The sequence below is a fragment of the Zea mays genome, chromosome 1 (genome assembly GCF_902167145.1).
Source record: "Zea mays cultivar B73 chromosome 1, Zm-B73-REFERENCE-NAM-5.0, whole genome shotgun sequence".
Lineage (NCBI taxonomy): Eukaryota > Viridiplantae > Streptophyta > Magnoliopsida > Poales > Poaceae > Zea > Zea mays.
Window position 1 is genome coordinate 142,464,991 of NC_050096.1, and position 18,067 is coordinate 142,483,057.

General features: G+C 43.9%; 1 protein-coding gene across 1 annotated transcript; it reads left to right on the forward strand.

The window, feature by feature from the left end:
* The first annotated feature begins 3,641 nt into the window (after positions 1-3,641).
* LOC100283512 (uncharacterized) lies at positions 3,642-12,806 on the forward strand. Its single transcript, NM_001156412.2, has 5 exons — positions 3,642-4,440; positions 11,583-11,675; positions 11,798-11,865; positions 11,979-12,117; positions 12,511-12,806. The coding sequence occupies exons 1-5, from the start codon at positions 3,742-3,744 to the stop codon at positions 12,586-12,588; spliced, it is 1,077 nt and encodes a 358-aa protein (NP_001149884.1). The 5' UTR covers positions 3,642-3,741; the 3' UTR covers positions 12,589-12,806.
* The last annotated feature ends 5,261 nt before the right edge of the window (positions 12,807-18,067 follow it).

Consider the following 18,067-nt stretch of genomic DNA (forward strand, 5'->3'; position numbering starts at 1 on the left):
AAGTTATTAATTGACTATAGATCATATTCTAATAGTCTATAATGATAAGTAGTTTAACCATACTTAACCAATCATCAGTTAAATACAGATCTAATTATAAAATAATGAGACCTGGTATAATAAATATTGCTACTGTGTAGTAAATACTTGTACGAGACTAACACAACTTGAATGGATCCAATCGGAGTTATAGATGTTAAGTTATGAATTTCTAAAGATTCTATGTGTTTTGTACCAGATTAAATAGAATATAAATTTTTAATGTGACTTTCATGTCAAAACAGAGGTACTATGTGATAAAAAAAAATAATATTATAGAATTATAGAAATTGGAATGAACTAATTTAGACATCATATGAATTTTCTAAGGATTAAATAAGATTCTGGAATTATTTTTATATAAGAAATCCATTTTATAAATCATTTTCTCTGATTTTCTATCTCCTAGACTGTGTCTACTATTAGCCGAGAACACAGGGGCTTAAGCGAAAAGTTACTCAGACTCAGTAAACTCCCCCAGGGCACGACTGGTTTATTCTAGTAAAATATAAGGTCTCTTTAGCAAATCGTGCGTGGTGAAGAGGTATCACGGTTTCTGGGCCGATGGATTCGATCTGAACGGCACAGATTAAATCTGGCGCCCGCCAACCCTACTAGTAACCCCGGCCGCCCGATCTCCATCTAATGGACCGGATCACTCACGCAAAGGGATACATGTATTCTATTCACAGCCGCATGATACCGGATCAATGGCCCAGGGATCTTCTTCTCTCCCCGACCCAGCACTACGGCGGAAGCGCCCCCTGCCCATGGCGGCAAGTTTCGCCGGAGCGCACCAAAGCCCCACCAGGCGCCCCAAATCTCGATTCCTTAAGGTAATACGCGAAGAAGGACAGCGCGAACTCAGGGGGAGGCTTCCTCACCGTGATTAGCGCGATGCAACACTCTGCCCACAAGCCACGGCGGAACTAATGGATTTCCCCGCGCCGATGAGCAATAAAGCTCCGCCGCCACCTAATCCCGCTCGATGAAGCCTACAAACATGATCTACGTGTCTAAGCTAATGCGGGAGTTGGTTCTGTACCTGATGTCGTGGAAGCAGTCGGGATGCCCACCGAAGCTCGGCACCTGGCGTGTTTACGACGGGCCCGCGGCGGCGAGCAACCTTCTCAAGTCTTCTGGGCGCATGGCGTGTACAGGCGGCTGAGCAAGAGGCTGTTGGTGTGGGGGCAGTGGCACGCGGTGCAAGCTCCACACGGTCATGGCGGACGGCGAACCTCTCTCTCTCATCAGTGCGCTCGACCATGGTGGCGGCTACCAACCATCTCGGCGAGCACGCGAGGGTCAGAGGGCAAGGGCATGGTGCCTAAGCTTTGTAGAAGGACAGGAGAAGACGCAGGTGCCATGGGGGTCTTATCCCAGGGACCGAGTCCGATTGTGGGAGGGGGTCGGTCAAGGGAGCGCGCGATGCGCGCGGTCCGTTCTGAACGGCCAGCGGAGAAGACGGGCCTGGTCATCGGGTCTCACTAACAATCCCACGGAGCAGCGCGAGCTGATTTGGTGAGGGGATGACACGCGGGTCCCACCCCACAGTGTCCAGGCGCGCGCGCAATACTGGGCCGCGCGGAAATGGAAACGGCGGATGGGCCGATAGGGAGAAAAGGAATGGCCGGTCGCAGGTAAAAAAATGGGCTGGTGAGGAGGAGATGTTGTGCCATTTGACTAGTGGAAGAAGAAGTGGGCCAAAATCTGTTTTGTTAATTTCTTTCCTTTATATATATTTTTTAATTTCTATCCTTTCTTAATTCTGATTCAAATAAGGTTCAAAACTCATATATAATGCTCACTCAAAACTCAATAATGATGCAATAGATATATTTATTTTAATTAGTTTTATTCGTTTGGTAGATGTTTTAATTATGACATACTCATATTGTTAGTTTCTTTTTAGGGAAAATAGCATTTTGAATGTGGGATGAGAATTATAAGTTACTTCAAAAATAAATATTCATGTAAATAAATGCTTATGATGCATCATTTAATGATATGCATAATCATTTAGTTGAAGAAAACTTTTCTATTACTTCTTTTCTAAAATAGTTCTTGGTTTTCATAATTCAGTCCTCAACATTCATTGCTCAAGCATACGTTGCGATGTCAGAATTTACTATTTTATTTCTTCATATATTTATTTTGTTATTATTAATTTTTTTTTCTTATACAGATTTTGGGCATTACAAAAAGCAACTATTTTGAGCTTAACCCCACAAAAAGCTAGTCCACTTTAGCCAAACGGGATATTTGTTGAGTATGTTGATGTGTACTCACCATTTCTTAAACACAAAACACTAGGTTGTCCACATTGCAACCACTGCCCAGGAGAAGATGAAAGCCACACGGAGGACTTTCAGGAGTTCCAAGACTTTGAGGAGTTCTAGACTAGATTAGCGGCAAACCACCAGTCAGCTGCCTGTGAAGGCCTTATCTTTACTGCGTTTCACTTTAGCACTTTGATTTCTATTAAGTTAATGACCTATGTGGATGTTTCGGACATCATGATGTAACAAAGTAATACTTCTTTACGCTATTATGATAAATACTTCATCATGTAACCTTGGTAAGCATAAATTCTTCGTTTGGCTCTTACTTGCTCAGGAGAAAGAATGATGTCGTAGGGCATCATTGTTCAAGAGATGGATGTTCTTACTTGCACAAATTCTTTTAGAATCTTCAATCTCTAGACATAATGAGTGAAGCTAGAACATTCTTTAGTAACCATATACTTAGAAAAATTGTGACTATAACTTATTGGATTATTTGGATATCAAGAAATGGAGTCATTTTGTAAATAAAACTTGTAATGTTCTTTGTTGTGAATAAACTTTCAAAAAGAGCTTGGACTATTGTCCACCAAAGCCAAGCATTACATCAAGGAGCATTTGAGTATTTGGAGGGATAGCCTACACCAGTGGTTTTCTCCTTTTTCTTTGTGCTTTGCAAGCTTTGTAAACTATATATTCTGTACATGTTTAACTTCTTATATATACACAAAAAAACTGGGTTGGAGGATTTCCTTGCCGAATAATACAGTTTGGTTTCTGATTTGTGGGTCATCCAATGCACCGATCCATGTGGACCTTGCAAGTGACAAATGGCAATGATGTCGAGCTAGAATTTCACGTGACAAATGGCTTGTTTAGTTTCATGGGACTAAAATTTAGTCTCTACCTTATAGTCACTTTTAATCACTAAATTATCAAACACAGAGACTAAGGGTCTGTTCAGTTTTTAATAAACTGGTTTATAAAAATTAGGGTGGTTCCAAACATATCAATTTATGCACCAGTTTATAAAATCTGGATTTCTAGTTTCTTAAAATCCAAGAAGCTAATGTCGCCTAACTAAAACTAGTTCATGAAAATTGAGGTAATTTCAAACACCATTAACTAGTTTATTATAAACCAGTTTCTAGAAACTAGAGATAGAAACTATATTTTTAAAACTAGGTCCCTTCTAAACAAGATCTAAAAGAAAGAAAAAATATATGATTTAGTCTTTTTTGGTCTCTATATCTCAGACACTACTTAGAACGACTAGTACCAGACACTACAACTACAAGAGAGCCACTAGTCCCACGGTCCCACCAAACATAGAGGCATTCCGCAGTCCGCAGTCCATCCGCAGTCCGCAGTCCGCACGCACGGACGCGCCCTCCCAGATCTCCCGCCTCCGGCAAACAAAATGCCCCCACTCTCACCGCCCGCATCGCTGACCCCCGCTGCTGGCGGTCGGCGACGGTGGAAGTGCCGCCTCAGTCCCACTATCGCACGTGACCGCTGCTACACTCGCTCCTTCCGCTCCGCGGGGCTCCGCCCGGCGGCCATTCCGCTCCCCGATGGCGCCGTCGTACACCTGTGGCTCCCGCCTCCTGCCGCCGACCCCGCCAAGCCCCTATACCCTGTTCTGCTTCTCCACGGCTTCGGCGCACAAGCCACCTGGCAGTGGGCGCCCTTCCTCGGCCCGCTCCTCGCTGCCGGTCTGGCCCCCTATGTCCCGGACCTCGTCTTCTTTGGCGCCTCATCCTCCCCCGCAGCAGACCGCTCCCCGGTCTATCAGGCTGCCTGTGTTGCCGCCGCTATGGCCGCGCTTCCTGGCGCCCCGCAGCGGTACGCCGTCGTCGGGGTCAGTTACGGCGGCTTCGTAGCATACCACCTCGCCCACGCGTTTCCGGCAGCGGTGGAGCGGCTTGTACTAGTCGCGGCCGGTGTTTGCCTCGAGGAGGCCGATCTGGCCGCGGGGCTCTTTGCCGTTGAGGATATCGCCGAGGCTGCAAGTCTTTTGCTGCCCCAGCGGCCGGAGGATCTCCGGAGGTTGGTGGGGCTCACCTTCTGCCGCCCTCAGCGGTTCATGCCGTCCTGTTTCATCAGAGATTACATCAGGGTAGGTAAAGCAGGGACTTGCCAACTATTTTCACCTGCAGTTTCTTGGCTGAGATGTTTCGTGGTTGATAATGAACAATTAATTGTTGTGTACTGTACAACTTAGGTTTGGTGGTTCGGTGCTAAAGGTAAAAACCACGGATTTGATCCACAATTGCTACCTGTATCGATCCATTGTTGCATTGGAGGTGTTGTTAGTTCAAAGCGTCTTTGGATCGGCTAAGACTATGAATGTTTGGATCTAGGCTAAAAGTGCATATATATATCAATGAACTATTAGCCCTTGTTAGTTAGTTGTACTTGGCTAATGAACTAACAGTTATCCAAGAACTTGGCTAAAAGTTTGCTCAAACCATTAGTCCTCATGTTTGGATGGTCTAGAGATATTTTTTAGCTTCTATTGTTTGCCCACAGAATCCAAACAGACCCTTGGCAGTTACAACGTTCCAGCAACTTGTTTGAGTGCTGAACCCACCACTTCTTAACCCCCTGTTATCCTAATCCCATTCCTGTTGGTGGCCGTGTGGGCCTCGACGCGGGAGGGGGGATCGGCACGCTTGTTGGCAAAACGGTGGATGCACTGTTGTATTTATATGAGAGGTTTTTTTGCCGAGATGGATTAAGTTTGGGTCGGATTTTTAAATTTTGGAATATCATTTTCAGGGTTCAAATAATTCCAAAAAACTGTTTTAATCCCTAAAAAAGACTTCGGGTGGTTAGAAAAATCCAAGAAAAATTATGGGAACTTTTTGGGACCCAATGAGCTCGAACAAAATGGTTAGAGATCAAGGAAATATTGTGATGAACTTCGAACGTGAAGATCTCGACTTAGGAAAAAAGGAAAACACCTCCGGAAAGGTTGGAAAAAATCCTCAGAGTGAGATAGACGAGATGAGACGGGTTCGCAAACATTTTCTTAACCAAAACACTATACAAGAGCAAAATAAATGCATCAACATGGTTCTGTCTATGGTTCAATCAAAAGACAACCTCAAGTGATTGACCACTGTCCTTTGATTCTGGGTCTGGGCGATCGTTCTACAGGACAAAGAAGATTCCACTTCGAATGTTTTGGCCAACCTTGTATGGTTTTCAAGAGATGTTGGTACTCGATTTCAATTCTCCTAAAGGCATCGAAAATCAAGGCAACAGAAGTTAGATGTAAAGACCTTCGTTCTTGATTTAACACTTCTTCGAAGTGTTAGAACAAGGGACGAAGGTTTTCAGAGAGACATAATGAAACAACATGAAAGCGACAAAGTGGGACTTCATATTCAACTCATCGCATATGCCTTAGCATTTTATTCCATTTCTCCTGATAAATGAATGTACAAGCATACATTCGGCTCCCGCACATAGGGTGGCACGAAGGTTCTCCGTAGGCTAGGTAAAACGAAGTGATGGCCCTCCAAAAAAGGTGCTTTATGCAGGGCACTGTTCACTTATTTATAGGAAAGGTGAACCGCCTTTATAAAGAATTACAATCATGCCCCTCAAGGTTTTACACACATTGTTTACAAATGACATTAGGGCAATAATATATTTACTCCATCCTCGGCTGCGCGGGTTCATGCCCCATTGTTTGGTAGCTTCTCCTCTGGCTTATGTTCGAAGTTCTTTTGTTGTTGTCGAAGTTATCGACTTCGGCTAACACCTTTGCCTCTTGCGCACACATGCGAAGCTTCTTTGCATGCTGCTTGGCCGAAGGTCAGTTTCGTCCGCCAGTAGAAATGTACCTTCGTCTTTACTTGATTCATTCCGAAGTGGTTTTTACTGAAGCAGCTGTAATACTTTTAGAGATGTATCAGGAAACAATGGTTAATTAGTGTTTTGAGGACCTTCGGAGGAAGAAGGCCCCCAACAGTTGATGGTGGAGCTTGCATGGTCATCTATGCCTAGGCGCTCCTGTCCAATGAAGAACTTGTCAGCTAGGCTGAAGACTACAGTGGAAAAACTGCAAGGTTGGAGTAAAAAACATCGGACATGTCAAATTTCATCTTGCTCTCACCAAGGAGATTCTGTGCCAACATGAGATTGTTCAGGGCAACAAGCCCCTTTCAGGTTCTGAAATCTGGCTAAAAAAACTGTCTCGAGAAACATTCTCTAGTGCTTGCATCTATGCAGCGGATAATAGCCAGGAATTGGTCAAAGATCAACTGGCTTAGGGATGGTTATGCTAACTTATCCCTATGTGGCTATGTCACACTCATGCTAGGCATCGGGAAAAAAAGCATCAGCAAAATCATGTTAGATGGTCAGATCCTCACTAGCCATAGTGATAAAGAGAAGGTGATCTTTGATTTATATAGTAACCTTACCTGCTTTGTTCAAGTGTGGACAGAAGTTGCACAGTGAATTCGGAGTTGTTAGACATGCCTACACACGATCTCCATTCACTTGATAACCCCATATCTGAAAATGAGGTGTGGAGCACCATGAAACAACTCCCTTCAGACAAGGTGGCGGGCCCAGATGGTTTTATAAGCAGATTCTACAAGGTATGTTGGCAAATTGTAAAGGGAGATATAATGGCAGATGTGTCGGCCATTTGGAGCAGAAAATCAAAAAATTATGGCTGCTAAACAATGTGTATGTTACTCTTCTTCTGAAAAAGATGATATCAATGTCAAGGACTATAGGCCCATAAGCCTTGTGCATAGTGTGAAGAAGTGGAGGATGGCCGCTGTGAGCTGTTCGTTCGTCATCGTGGGCAGATTGTATGACAACCCGACGGTGAGAAGGCCCAGCATGGAGGTTAGGGTGAGCGTGGCGGCGGTGGAGGGTGGCGCGGTGAGCGGCGTGGTGGCTGGAGGCGCGACGGCCATGGAGGCCGGTGGGGATTGCGACGAAGAACTCATGGTGGCCGGAGGATCGAAGGGCTCTGGTACCAAATTGGTAGGATTGCGGATCCTACCAGGGATCGCCTATAAGGATGAACAGCTGCGCGAGGGAGATGGGGGCGGCGGCGCTGGGGCACCGTGGCTGACCTAGGCTGCACGGGCAAGAGAGATTGATTCCAACTCCCGGCTCCCTCAGGGAAGCTAGAATAATCTGATTTTGCTTAATTCCATAGATGTCCTCTTACAAGTATTTATATCCCAGCTGATGCTTATCTGATCTAAGGATAAGATCTATGAGATCTCTTCTAATCCTTATCCAACTAACTAGAGATAATCTCTCCTTTTTATTAGCTAATCCTTATCTATTCTTATTCAACTAACTAGAGATAATCTCTCCTTTTTATTAGCTAATCCTTATCTAATCTCTCCTGGCCGCATGTGGCCTGTGGCCTGGCCGTGGGCCTTAGCTCTCCTAGCCACTAATGTCCATGCGCCTAGTGTAGGGGATGTCGGTCATAACAGAAGTACACGACCAGCTCAGCCTATGCTGCCACCTTTCAAGGCCCGGTAACCTTTGAGCCATGGGAGCGCATTTGGAAGGATTGGGCTCCGTCTAAATGTGCTTGTTTCATATGGCTGGCTGCCCATAACAAATGTTGGACCGCTGATTGGATAGTAAAAAGAAATTTGCGTCATCCCCAACTATGTTTGTTTTGTGATCTAGCGGTGAAACGATTGACCATCTACTGGTCAGTTGCGTCTTCACAAGGCTTTTCTGGTTTATCCATCTCCAGCGATTGGGGTTGGCGGCTCTCTCCCCACAGCCTGATGAGGTCTCCTTTCTTGAATGGTGGCGGCGAGCATCCATCTCAGTTTTTTTTCTCGAACAACACATCATTGTATTAAGAGAAAAAGGAGAGTCCAAGCTGGACCAAAACAAACATTACAGATTGACAGAACCATCTTATGGTGGCCCCGTCCATCTCAGTTCCTAACGCTCTTTAGAAGGGTTTGAACATCGTCATCATTATGGGGCTTGGACTGTGTGGAAACACATAAATGAGTGTCTTCAACGAAATTCCCCCCACATATCTATGGCGATGAGTTGGGCCGATGACGAAATCTAGAACTGGGGCGTAGCATGAGCCAAGGACATATCTTCGCTCGCTGCACCGGGTGAAGAGGTCGAGTAGGAATAATGCTCAGTTTGTGTTGGCCACTGTTCTAATGTCTGCCGACATGTGTTTGTGAGGTGTTTATTTTGCCTGTTTTTGTTATATCTTTCTATTAATGAAATGATGCACAACTCTCCTGCATTCTCGAGAAAAACAACACGACTTCATCATGGTTTGAGGCAAGGAGGCCCTCTGTCCCCGATGATCTTCATTTTGATGATGGATGTCCTCAGCTGGATGATAACTAGGCCTCAAATGATGGATTTTTTGCAGCCTTTGTCCTCTTGGGCTCTCCATCATAGAATCTCATTCTATACCGATGACGTGGTAATTTTCCTACGCCTCATAGCGAGTGATATCAGAGTTACACTGGACATTCTGTCTCTTTGGGGACGCCTCTGGGCTTCAAACAAATGAGCATAAGAGTTGTTTTTCCCAATTCAATGTAATATTGAGGAGGTGGAGCTGATTCAGGAAAGCTTTCCATGCACGCTAGAGGTATTTCCTTGCAAATATCTTGTGCTTCCACTCTCCCTCAAGAAGCTATCAAAAGTTGTGATATCCTGGCCCCTGGGATGGTGATATCCTGGGCCAAGGCTTAATAGAATTAATAGAGTATTCATACCAATAAGGTGCCTCTTCTTTTTCGGAAGCCTATCTCGAAAGAACCTCCGAGTTAAGCGTGCTTGGCTTGGAGCAATTTGGGATGGGTGACCGACCGGGAAGTTTTCTCGGGTGCGCATGAGTGAGGACAAAGTGCGCACAAAAGACTCGTGTTGGTCTGTGGGGACGATATATGATCCTAGAGAGCTGCCAGGAGTAAGTACCGCTGGTCCAGGGATTGGACGGGGTGTTACAAGTGGTATCAGAGTCGACCCTCGAGGTTTCACGAGCGTGTGTGGGCTAGGGGGTTCGGGTATATGGCGCATGACGCATGTGGGCCCGGAGTGGTCACATGACATGGCATATGACGACACTAGACACACAGACGTGGCTAAGAGGGGAGGTTCCTGGATTGGGGTTGATCGACGAGGACGTCGGTCTTCTAAGGGGGTGGATTGTGATATCCTGGCCCCTGGGATGGTGATATCCTGGGCCAAGGTTTAATAGAATTAATAGAGTATTCATACCAATAAGGTGCATCTTCTTTTTCGGAAGCCTATCTCGAAAGAACCTCCGAGTTAAGCGTGCTTGACTTGGAGCAATTTGGGATGGGTGATCGACCGGGAAGTTTTCTCGGGTGCGCATGAGTGAGGACAAAGTGCGCACAAAAGACTCGTGTTGGTCTATGGGGACGATATATGATCATAGAGAGCTGACAGGAGTAAGTACCGCTGGTCCAGGGATTGGACGGGGTGTTACAAAAGCCTAGATACAATCTTTGACTGGTAAGCTTGCAAACCAACTACCTGGATTGAAAGCGGAGTTGATGACAAGGGCCAGAAGAGCAATACAAATTTAGTTCGTAACTTTGTATTAACAACCATGACTGTTTATCTTAGTATGGTCGTGGATCTCCCAGCATGGGCTATCAAAGCAAATGGCAAAATTAGAAGAGGTTTTCTTTGGAGAGGAAGGGTGCCAAAGGTGGCCACTATCTTATTTTAGTTGAAAAGCTGGTCATTGTCTTATTGCCTTGGATAAGGTACAACGGCCAAAAGAGTTATGCGGTCTAGGAATTTCAAACCTGCAAACGTTTGGCTGGGCGCTAAGATTGAGATGACTTTGGCTCCAAAAGACTGACTCCAACAGACCGCGGACACTCTTCCCAATCAAGCTTCCTGTCTGTGTGCATGCCTTTTTCTCAATGGCTGTCGAAACCACAATTGGTGATGGAGGGCAAACTCTGTTCTGGAAGGATAGATAGCGTAGGGCCAAAAAATTGAGGACCTGGCACCCAACCTCTCCGCCTCTGTTCCTAATATAAGGGCCAACCGACTCACTGTCAAGGAAGGCCTTTCAAATCATCTATGGATTCATGACATTCAGGGAGGTTTCTTGGTGGCTATGCTAACTGAGTATCTGAAACTGTGGGATCTTCTTGCGAAGGTGGAGCTGCAGCAGGATGTTCAGGACACCCATGGAGACTTTCATCGTCTGGTCAATACTCAAGTAAATCGGCTTATACAAATCTCTTCCAAGTATCCATAGTTTTTGAAGCTTGGGAACGTATTGGAAATCTCGGGTGCTAAACAAATGCAAATTCTTTATGTGGCTAGTGACACACAAGTGGTGCTGGACAGCAGATCGGCTAGCCCGACGTAGCCTACCACACCTGCTGCATGTCCCCTGTATGATCAACAAGAGAAGACAATTGATCACTTGCTAACAAGCTGTGTTTTAGCTAGGCAGTTCTGGCTTCTCAATCGCCTCAATTTGCAAGAGTTGGCACCTACAAATGAGGATGAGTCCTTTGCTAGCTGGTGGCAGAGGGGAGCCAAAGAGGTGGGGTTGAAATTCAGAAAGGTTTCAATGCCCTTGTCATTTTAGGTTCCTGAGCCCATGGAAGCTTCGAAACACGTGTTTTTGATGGGATTTCTTCTAGCTTGGAAAGGGCTCTGATCCTAGCAAAGGAAGAGCTTGGCTGGGGCTAGAGGGATTTCTTTCCTCACAGCCTTACAACAGGATTAACAATAGACCAGGCTGCTTTGGTAGTTTGTCGTAGTGTGTGAGTTATCCCTGGCTTGCTCCCCTGTTCTTTTAAAGAATGGGTGAGTGAGGGGTTAAAGGTGGTTGTAACGGGGTTTCTTTTTCCCTTTTTTACTTCTTAATACTAAGATACGTGGCTCTCCTTCATGTTCGAGAAAAAAAACAATGGGGTTTCTTTTCCCCTTTTTTTTCCTTCTTAATACTAAGATACGTAGCTCTCCTGCATGTTTGAAAAAAAACAATGGCATGGGTCTGGTCAACCTAACAATTTCCAAACGTTATGGATTGCAATATAATTTTTTCATGGAGAAAGTAATATTTGAATTCAGTCCTCCCAACTGTGTCTGCACTGAACATCTTGAGGGAAAATTGGCTAGATCTGTACGTTTTCTTATGTGCTATTGACATAGTAAGTGGTTGGTCAATCTTGTTAAATGCACATAAGATTTACTCAACATTTTCTTTGTGTTGTGTTGCAGGTTATGTGCACGGAAAATGTAAAAGAGAAGAGGGAGTTGCTGTATGCATTGATCAATGGCAGGAAGCTTTCAGACCTTCCTAAAATTAACCAGGTAATGATTAGCATTTGCATAAGCACTTGAACTTGATGAGACCATACTAGTTCCCCAGCCAAAGCTTCTGCTTTTTTGACTGTTAAAGAATATAATTGTAGTATATTTCATTGATTTGTCAGCAAACCTTGATAATTTGGGGAGAGCAGGACCGGGTCTTTCCATTGGAACTTGGATTACGGCTGAAAAGGTTTGTTTATTTATATGTGTCATCAAATTCAAGTCTTTAATTTGATTCATTAATCTTTGCTCTGTTAAGAGGGACAAAACAGACATTTTAACCTTCTGTATAAAAAATCTCAGGCATCTGGGTGATACTTCCGAACTAATCATTGTCAAGAATGCCGGTCATGCCATAAATCGCGAAAAGCCAGCAGAACTTTGCAGACTGATAAAGCACTACATCGTTGATCCCTCAGTCAAATGTCGAGATGACCGTAAGGTACACAATTGAATGGTATATCATGGGATTCTTGAAACCCTTTAGGTCTTGTTCAATTAGAGGTTGATCGAAGAGGATTAAATCTCTTGCTAGTCAAAATTGAATAGAAAGATTTAGGGCATGTTTGATTCGTGACTAAATGTTTCACGCTTTGCTTAAGGTTAATCGTTCGAATCGAAGAACTAACCTTACAGAAAAGTTAGGCAAAACGTGACAACTTAGTTAGCGAACCAAACATACCCTTAATCTCTCTGTCTCCTGTGGTCCCATGCAACCCAACAAGGCCTTAGACCCTTAGCAGGAAGAGTTGCAGTTGCCTGAGTTTTTTTTAAAGAATCCCATGTATCACATTATTTTTTACTTCACTTTGACAAACTTTGCTTCCCTTTGCAGGGATCTTGGAAGAATGCGATAAAGAGGTTTGTTGGGTCGAGCCTGAGGAAGGTGGACTCTTCTCGACCGCTGCTATAGCAATTGACGTATATATATTGACTTTTACGTGCAGCAGATTTGTTATCTGATTGTGACACGCAATTAAGTAATTAACGATGTGTAATGTCCAGTAGCCACTATTATTGTGTAACTAGCATTGGCAGACATCTGTTCAAAAAATACTTGTGCAATATGTATAATGCAAATGATTAATAATTTCTTAGTTACAGTACATAAACATATTATACAACCACAAGGGTGAATATACTTACACACTGGGTACCTTTATTAGTAATAGTGTTTAGCTAATACAATATATTACATTATGATGTTTTGGACATAATCGGATAGGCATAGGCTGCATTGGCTGGTAACTTAAGAAGGCTTCCCTCCTTTGCACTGCTTTGGATGACCTGCAACCGTTGATATGTGGATTAGGAATCAAATAAACAAATCATGCCTGGTAAAATATTAAGAAAAAAAGGAGTGTTGGTAACAATGCCTTTTTTACCTTAGCGCATGTAGCGATGGCCTATCTGCTTTGTCGCATGTACATGAGACTACGAGATGACTGGTGTATTAGCGCCTTTGTTTTCGGACCATGTGCAAAATAAATCGGGTAAATGGAGCCATGGGAAGCGGTAAGCCTAAAACGAATCGAGGTTATATACGAAGTTCAGGAACAATCATTTTTAAACCAATTCATTCTGAACCAAACATGTGTGCTGTGCGGATGATTAAAGAACTGTGGTAAGGAATACTGACCAAGATGTGTTTGAAAGGTTTGCCAATGTTGCTGTCCTTATCTAATGAAACAGTCGGTGAGGACCCTTAGGTATTGTTTGGGTATTCTAGTATTAATCTCAATCCACATGTGTTGAGGTGTATTGGATTGTAAATTAGTTTTAGTTACACCCCAATCCATATCAATACATGTGCGGATTGAGGTCAATACTAGGATAACCAAACTAGACCTTAAGGGGAGTTTGTTTGGATTATAATCTATCTAGATTATATAATCCAACCAATTTTGAGCTAACACTTAGTTCAAATTTTTTTTAGATTATATAATATAGGTAGATTATAATCCTAAACAACCCCTAAATCTAATACATGTTAGTGATTTAGTTGCCATTTTTTTTTGCAAATTAGCTTCGGAAGCCAAACCAATAGTGTGCGTAGAATAGTAAGGCGTAACATCGAGCCATTATACATGTCATTATAATGCTAATTGAATCATAGTGGCCAAAAAAGTATACCATGAAAGGCGATGGACAAATATGAAGTGAATGGGAATAGAGAAGTAAACAACATGTGAGTTTCTATATATATAATCTCTTATGTGAGGAAGGAAAAGAATAGATGGTAATTCTCACAAAACTGTACAAGGATAGTCAACTCTAACCTTAATTCTAATAGAAGACAACACCTATTACCTATTTGATCAAAAGGGGATTGGCATAAGCCAAACACACAAGGAAGAAAGTATTAGCACCAAACAAACAATTTACAAATTTATTTAGAATTCATTTTTGAAAAGCAAATGTGAAATTTCTACATCTTAGATTCAGAGAGCGGCTAGCAGTGCCTACCTGTATTTTTAATGGTGAGAATAAGAAGTTAGTGTTTTAAGGATGTTAGAAGGGGAGGAGCTATAGATTCACAGCGCACACATGTTTTATGGTTGTTTTGGACTGCAGATCTGAAACGGCAGTAGATAAGTGGTGTTGGGGGCTTTACTCTTTCGAAGGTCCTCAAAAACACATTTTATTGTTGATTCTCAGCATGTCGTTAAGTGTTGCAGAGCTTCGGCGACAAAACACCTTCAAAGCAAGTTGTGCAGAAAGACGAGGATGTTAGCCTCGTCATAACGACACTAGGAGACAAAGATAAAAAGATCAACGAAGCCAAGAGAAAATGTCATTCAGAATAGTAAAGGAGAAGAAAATGATGCCCTCACATGATTTGTAAATCATATGTACTGGTCTTAATGATATATTTGTAATTTTATATGAAGCTGCACGATCCACTATAAAGAGATGAACAGTGTCCTGCATAAAGTACCTTTTGGAGGGCTGGGTAATGGCCTCATGTAATCTCTTCCCTAGAGCACCTTTGTTCTGACTCATTTTGTAGAGCTGAAGGTACGACTGCTAATTTATGATATAAAAAGGGAGAAATGCAATGTTAATATATTGGAGATGAGTTAACATTAACCTTTTTACATTCCTTTGTATATTCACTTTTACATTGGGATATGATTCATTCAACCATCGTCCTCGAAAGTATTATTCCGAAGGGATAATCATTTGAGGACGAAGGTCAACTATCTTTTTAACATTGTATTGCCATGTTTGCAACTGTGTATAACAATTGAGAACAAGTAACCAACATTGGCGCCCACCTCCGGTGAACTCACTTACGACCACCTTCATCATGCCCCCGAAGAAGACAATGATGCCCGAGGCTGTTCTTGCTTCTCTGGACACCAACCAAGAAAGAATTCTCTTATGAGAAACCCAAAGCCAGAAAAGGAAGGCTTCTAGTCCAACCCCACAAGATGAGGATCTGGATCAGGAGATCAACAACCTTGAAGCCATACACCAACAAGTAGAGAAAAGAAGAGAAAAAAAATGCTTCGGCTGTCTGAGTTGCAAAAGAAGATTGACGAAGCAGCTGAAGAGATGCGACACATCGCACATGATACTGAGCACCAAGAGTATCGGCAACACCAAAGAGACCTTTGGTAGGAAGGCCCCAACCATGAAGACATGTGGTATGAAGCTTTTAACCATGACAATATTGCTTTTGATGATGCCTCTCCTTTAGCTACAGAGCTGTAGGTAGTACCGTGGCCATCTTCGTACAAGCCACCTCAGTTTCCCATGTATGGCGGTCACTCTGCCCCGAAGTAGTTTCTCATGAGATACGAAGCGACGATATCATCCTATGGTGGCAATACAACCGTAATGGCCAAGTCCTTTGTCATGGCAGTCATGAGTATTGCTTAGACCTGGTACTCCTCTCTCAGGCCAGGAACAATAACATCTTGGTAGAAATTGAAAGATATGTTGATCACAAGCTTCCAAGGGTTTCAGACGAAGGTAGTGACTGCTCATGCCTTATTCTAATGCACACAAGATCATGAAGAGTATCTACAGGCTTACGTCCGAAGGTCTTTACGGCTCAGAGCCCAAGAACCAACAGTACTAAATGAAATTGTCATTGAAGCAATGATCAAGGGGCTTCGGCCGGGACCAGTGGCACAGTATTTTTCTAGGAAGTCTCCTCAGACTCTAGAGAAGCTCCTCCAAAAAATGGATGAATACATCAGGGCTGACAATGATTTTCGATAAAGGAGAGAAGAAGCCTTTAGATACTTCGAGATGACAAGGGGCTTCGACGAAAGATTCAATCCAAGACACGTCAGAACAATTCACAACCCAAGCCAAAGTGAAGACAAAAACAACCATACTCAAGGGCAACAAAATCACTCACAATCAACAGGGACTCAACAGAGTTCCTTCAGACCGCCAGCCCCAAGAGGAGGAAGGGGAGGAAGAAGCTTTGTTGGGAGATAAAACACTCAGCCAAGAAGACTATTCTGCTTATTCTATTGGGAAGATAAGGGGCACACAACAAGAACCTACAAAGTTACAATTCAAAAGCAGAAGGAAATTGCCGAAGTTGAGGCAAGACAGAATCAGCCGAAGCAGGTCCTCCATACTGCTTCATCTTATTCTCCATACATCCCAGAGTATGTACGCAACCAACAACCAATCCAGCAGCCTTCAGCTTTAGTTGCTTCAACAAGCCATTCCCCGGCCAAATGGGTCCTGCCTCAACCACCCACATCAGCTCCAACTTCGTCATACAACCATCAACATCAAGGGCAATTTTAGGATCAGCCACAACGCGATGCAAGGGAACAGTCTGAAGCTCGAATAGTCAACAGTTATGTTCTAGAATCTAAGCATATCTACTGAAGGACCTGAGGGGCTCGATCAAGAATCCGAAGCTATCTACAAAACTCTATTGTAATTCTATGTCACACACGGATTTAGGGGGCCAAACCCGGGCGTGAATCAAATGTGTGCTAGGATCAAGTCTCACACATATGGTGACTCATGGTACAGAAACGAATGTCACATCTTTACTATATAATAGGAGTTTTGTATAAAATAGTTAAGTAAATACATCATACAAAGACAACGATCCTGCAACCATAGTTGACTGGGAGACGACGACCTAGACCTCTCACGAACTCATCACGACATCCTTCACGCACCTCATCCTGTGGTACCTGTCCTTGACCTAGGGGGATGTGAGTACATCAAGGGTGAGCTCACATACGTTCATCGCTCAACAAGTTGTGGGGAATAATGTGCATGAACTCACCAAAGGTGGGAGCTCATGTGAAGTGTAAGGCTTACCAAACGAGATGGTTAAAGCTGAGCATTGCTTTTAAAGTTGGTCAGAATTTTATTAGCAGTTACTAGGTACAAGTATATACCAACCCAATTAAATAAGAGATCACAATTGATAATAACACCTGCGATGCAATGTGTATGACATATTAAGTTTAGTTCCATAAATTAATCATGCGAGGGTCCTGAGTCGCTCTTGACCGTGAGCACGGTTGATATACCAGTTTTACACTCTACAGAGGTTGCGCCCTTTACCCACAAGTCGTGTATCCCGTCTAGCTAGGGTTTGCAAGGCCCTTATACACTTCCGAGGTGAATGGCTAGGGATCCACTATGAGACCTTTACAAAGTTCCACTAGCTTCAGAAAACCCGCTACAGTTTCTGAGAAGGGCAATATAGGAATCCCTCGTCTGAACAGCCATCGCCGCATGATCGACCCGAGAACCTCCCTCTACACAGCTCCTCTACCGCTGTTGGGGCGAAGGCGAAGACGCCACCCTTCGCTCGATGCCTTTGCCAGACTCGCTGCACCAACGGAGACAAGACGACTGGCAGACTTTACCCTTCGTCCCACGCGTCGCAGGACGAAGGCCTATGACGAGGTTGTCCCATCCCACGGTCTCGTCCAACATGGAGGCCCATGCATGATCTGGCCCATTGTAACAGGCCCTGCGTGGCCGCTACACATTACGGGCCTAATTTGTAAAGGCTTCCCTATAATTACAGTATGTAACCCTGCTTTATGAGAATATTTCGGGGATAACCTGGGCGCCTGAGGGCACATGCGTCCTTAACTCAAGATGCTGGGCACTCATGCACCTATAAATACCCCCGCACAGTGCCCTTGAGAGGGAGATTAACAGAGCTATTGTCATCTCGAATTAAAACCTTGTTTACGTTGCTTTCACTCCCACGTTGGATCAACTTGCCCAGGAGAGCAAGTTCCAACATTTGGCGCCCACCGTTCGTGCTACGGAAAAACCACCCGCGATGGCACCCAAGAGAGCTAGCTCGAAGGCTGACGAGGCTGCGAAGGCAGCACTGCTGGCCGAGAAAAAGGGCAAGGCCCTTGTCGACACCACCCACCAAG

Coding starts and splice junctions, on each gene's coding strand:
- LOC100283512 (NM_001156412.2), top strand. CDS start 3,742: ATGCCCCCACTCTCACCGCCCGCATCGCTGACCCCCGCTGCTGGCGGT. Junction 11,676..11,797: donor ACCTTCCTAAAATTAACCAG/GTAATGATTAGC, acceptor TTGATTTGTCAG/CAAACCTTGATAATTTGGGG. Junction 11,866..11,978: donor CTTGGATTACGGCTGAAAAG/GTTTGTTTATTT, acceptor AAAAAATCTCAG/GCATCTGGGTGATACTTCCG.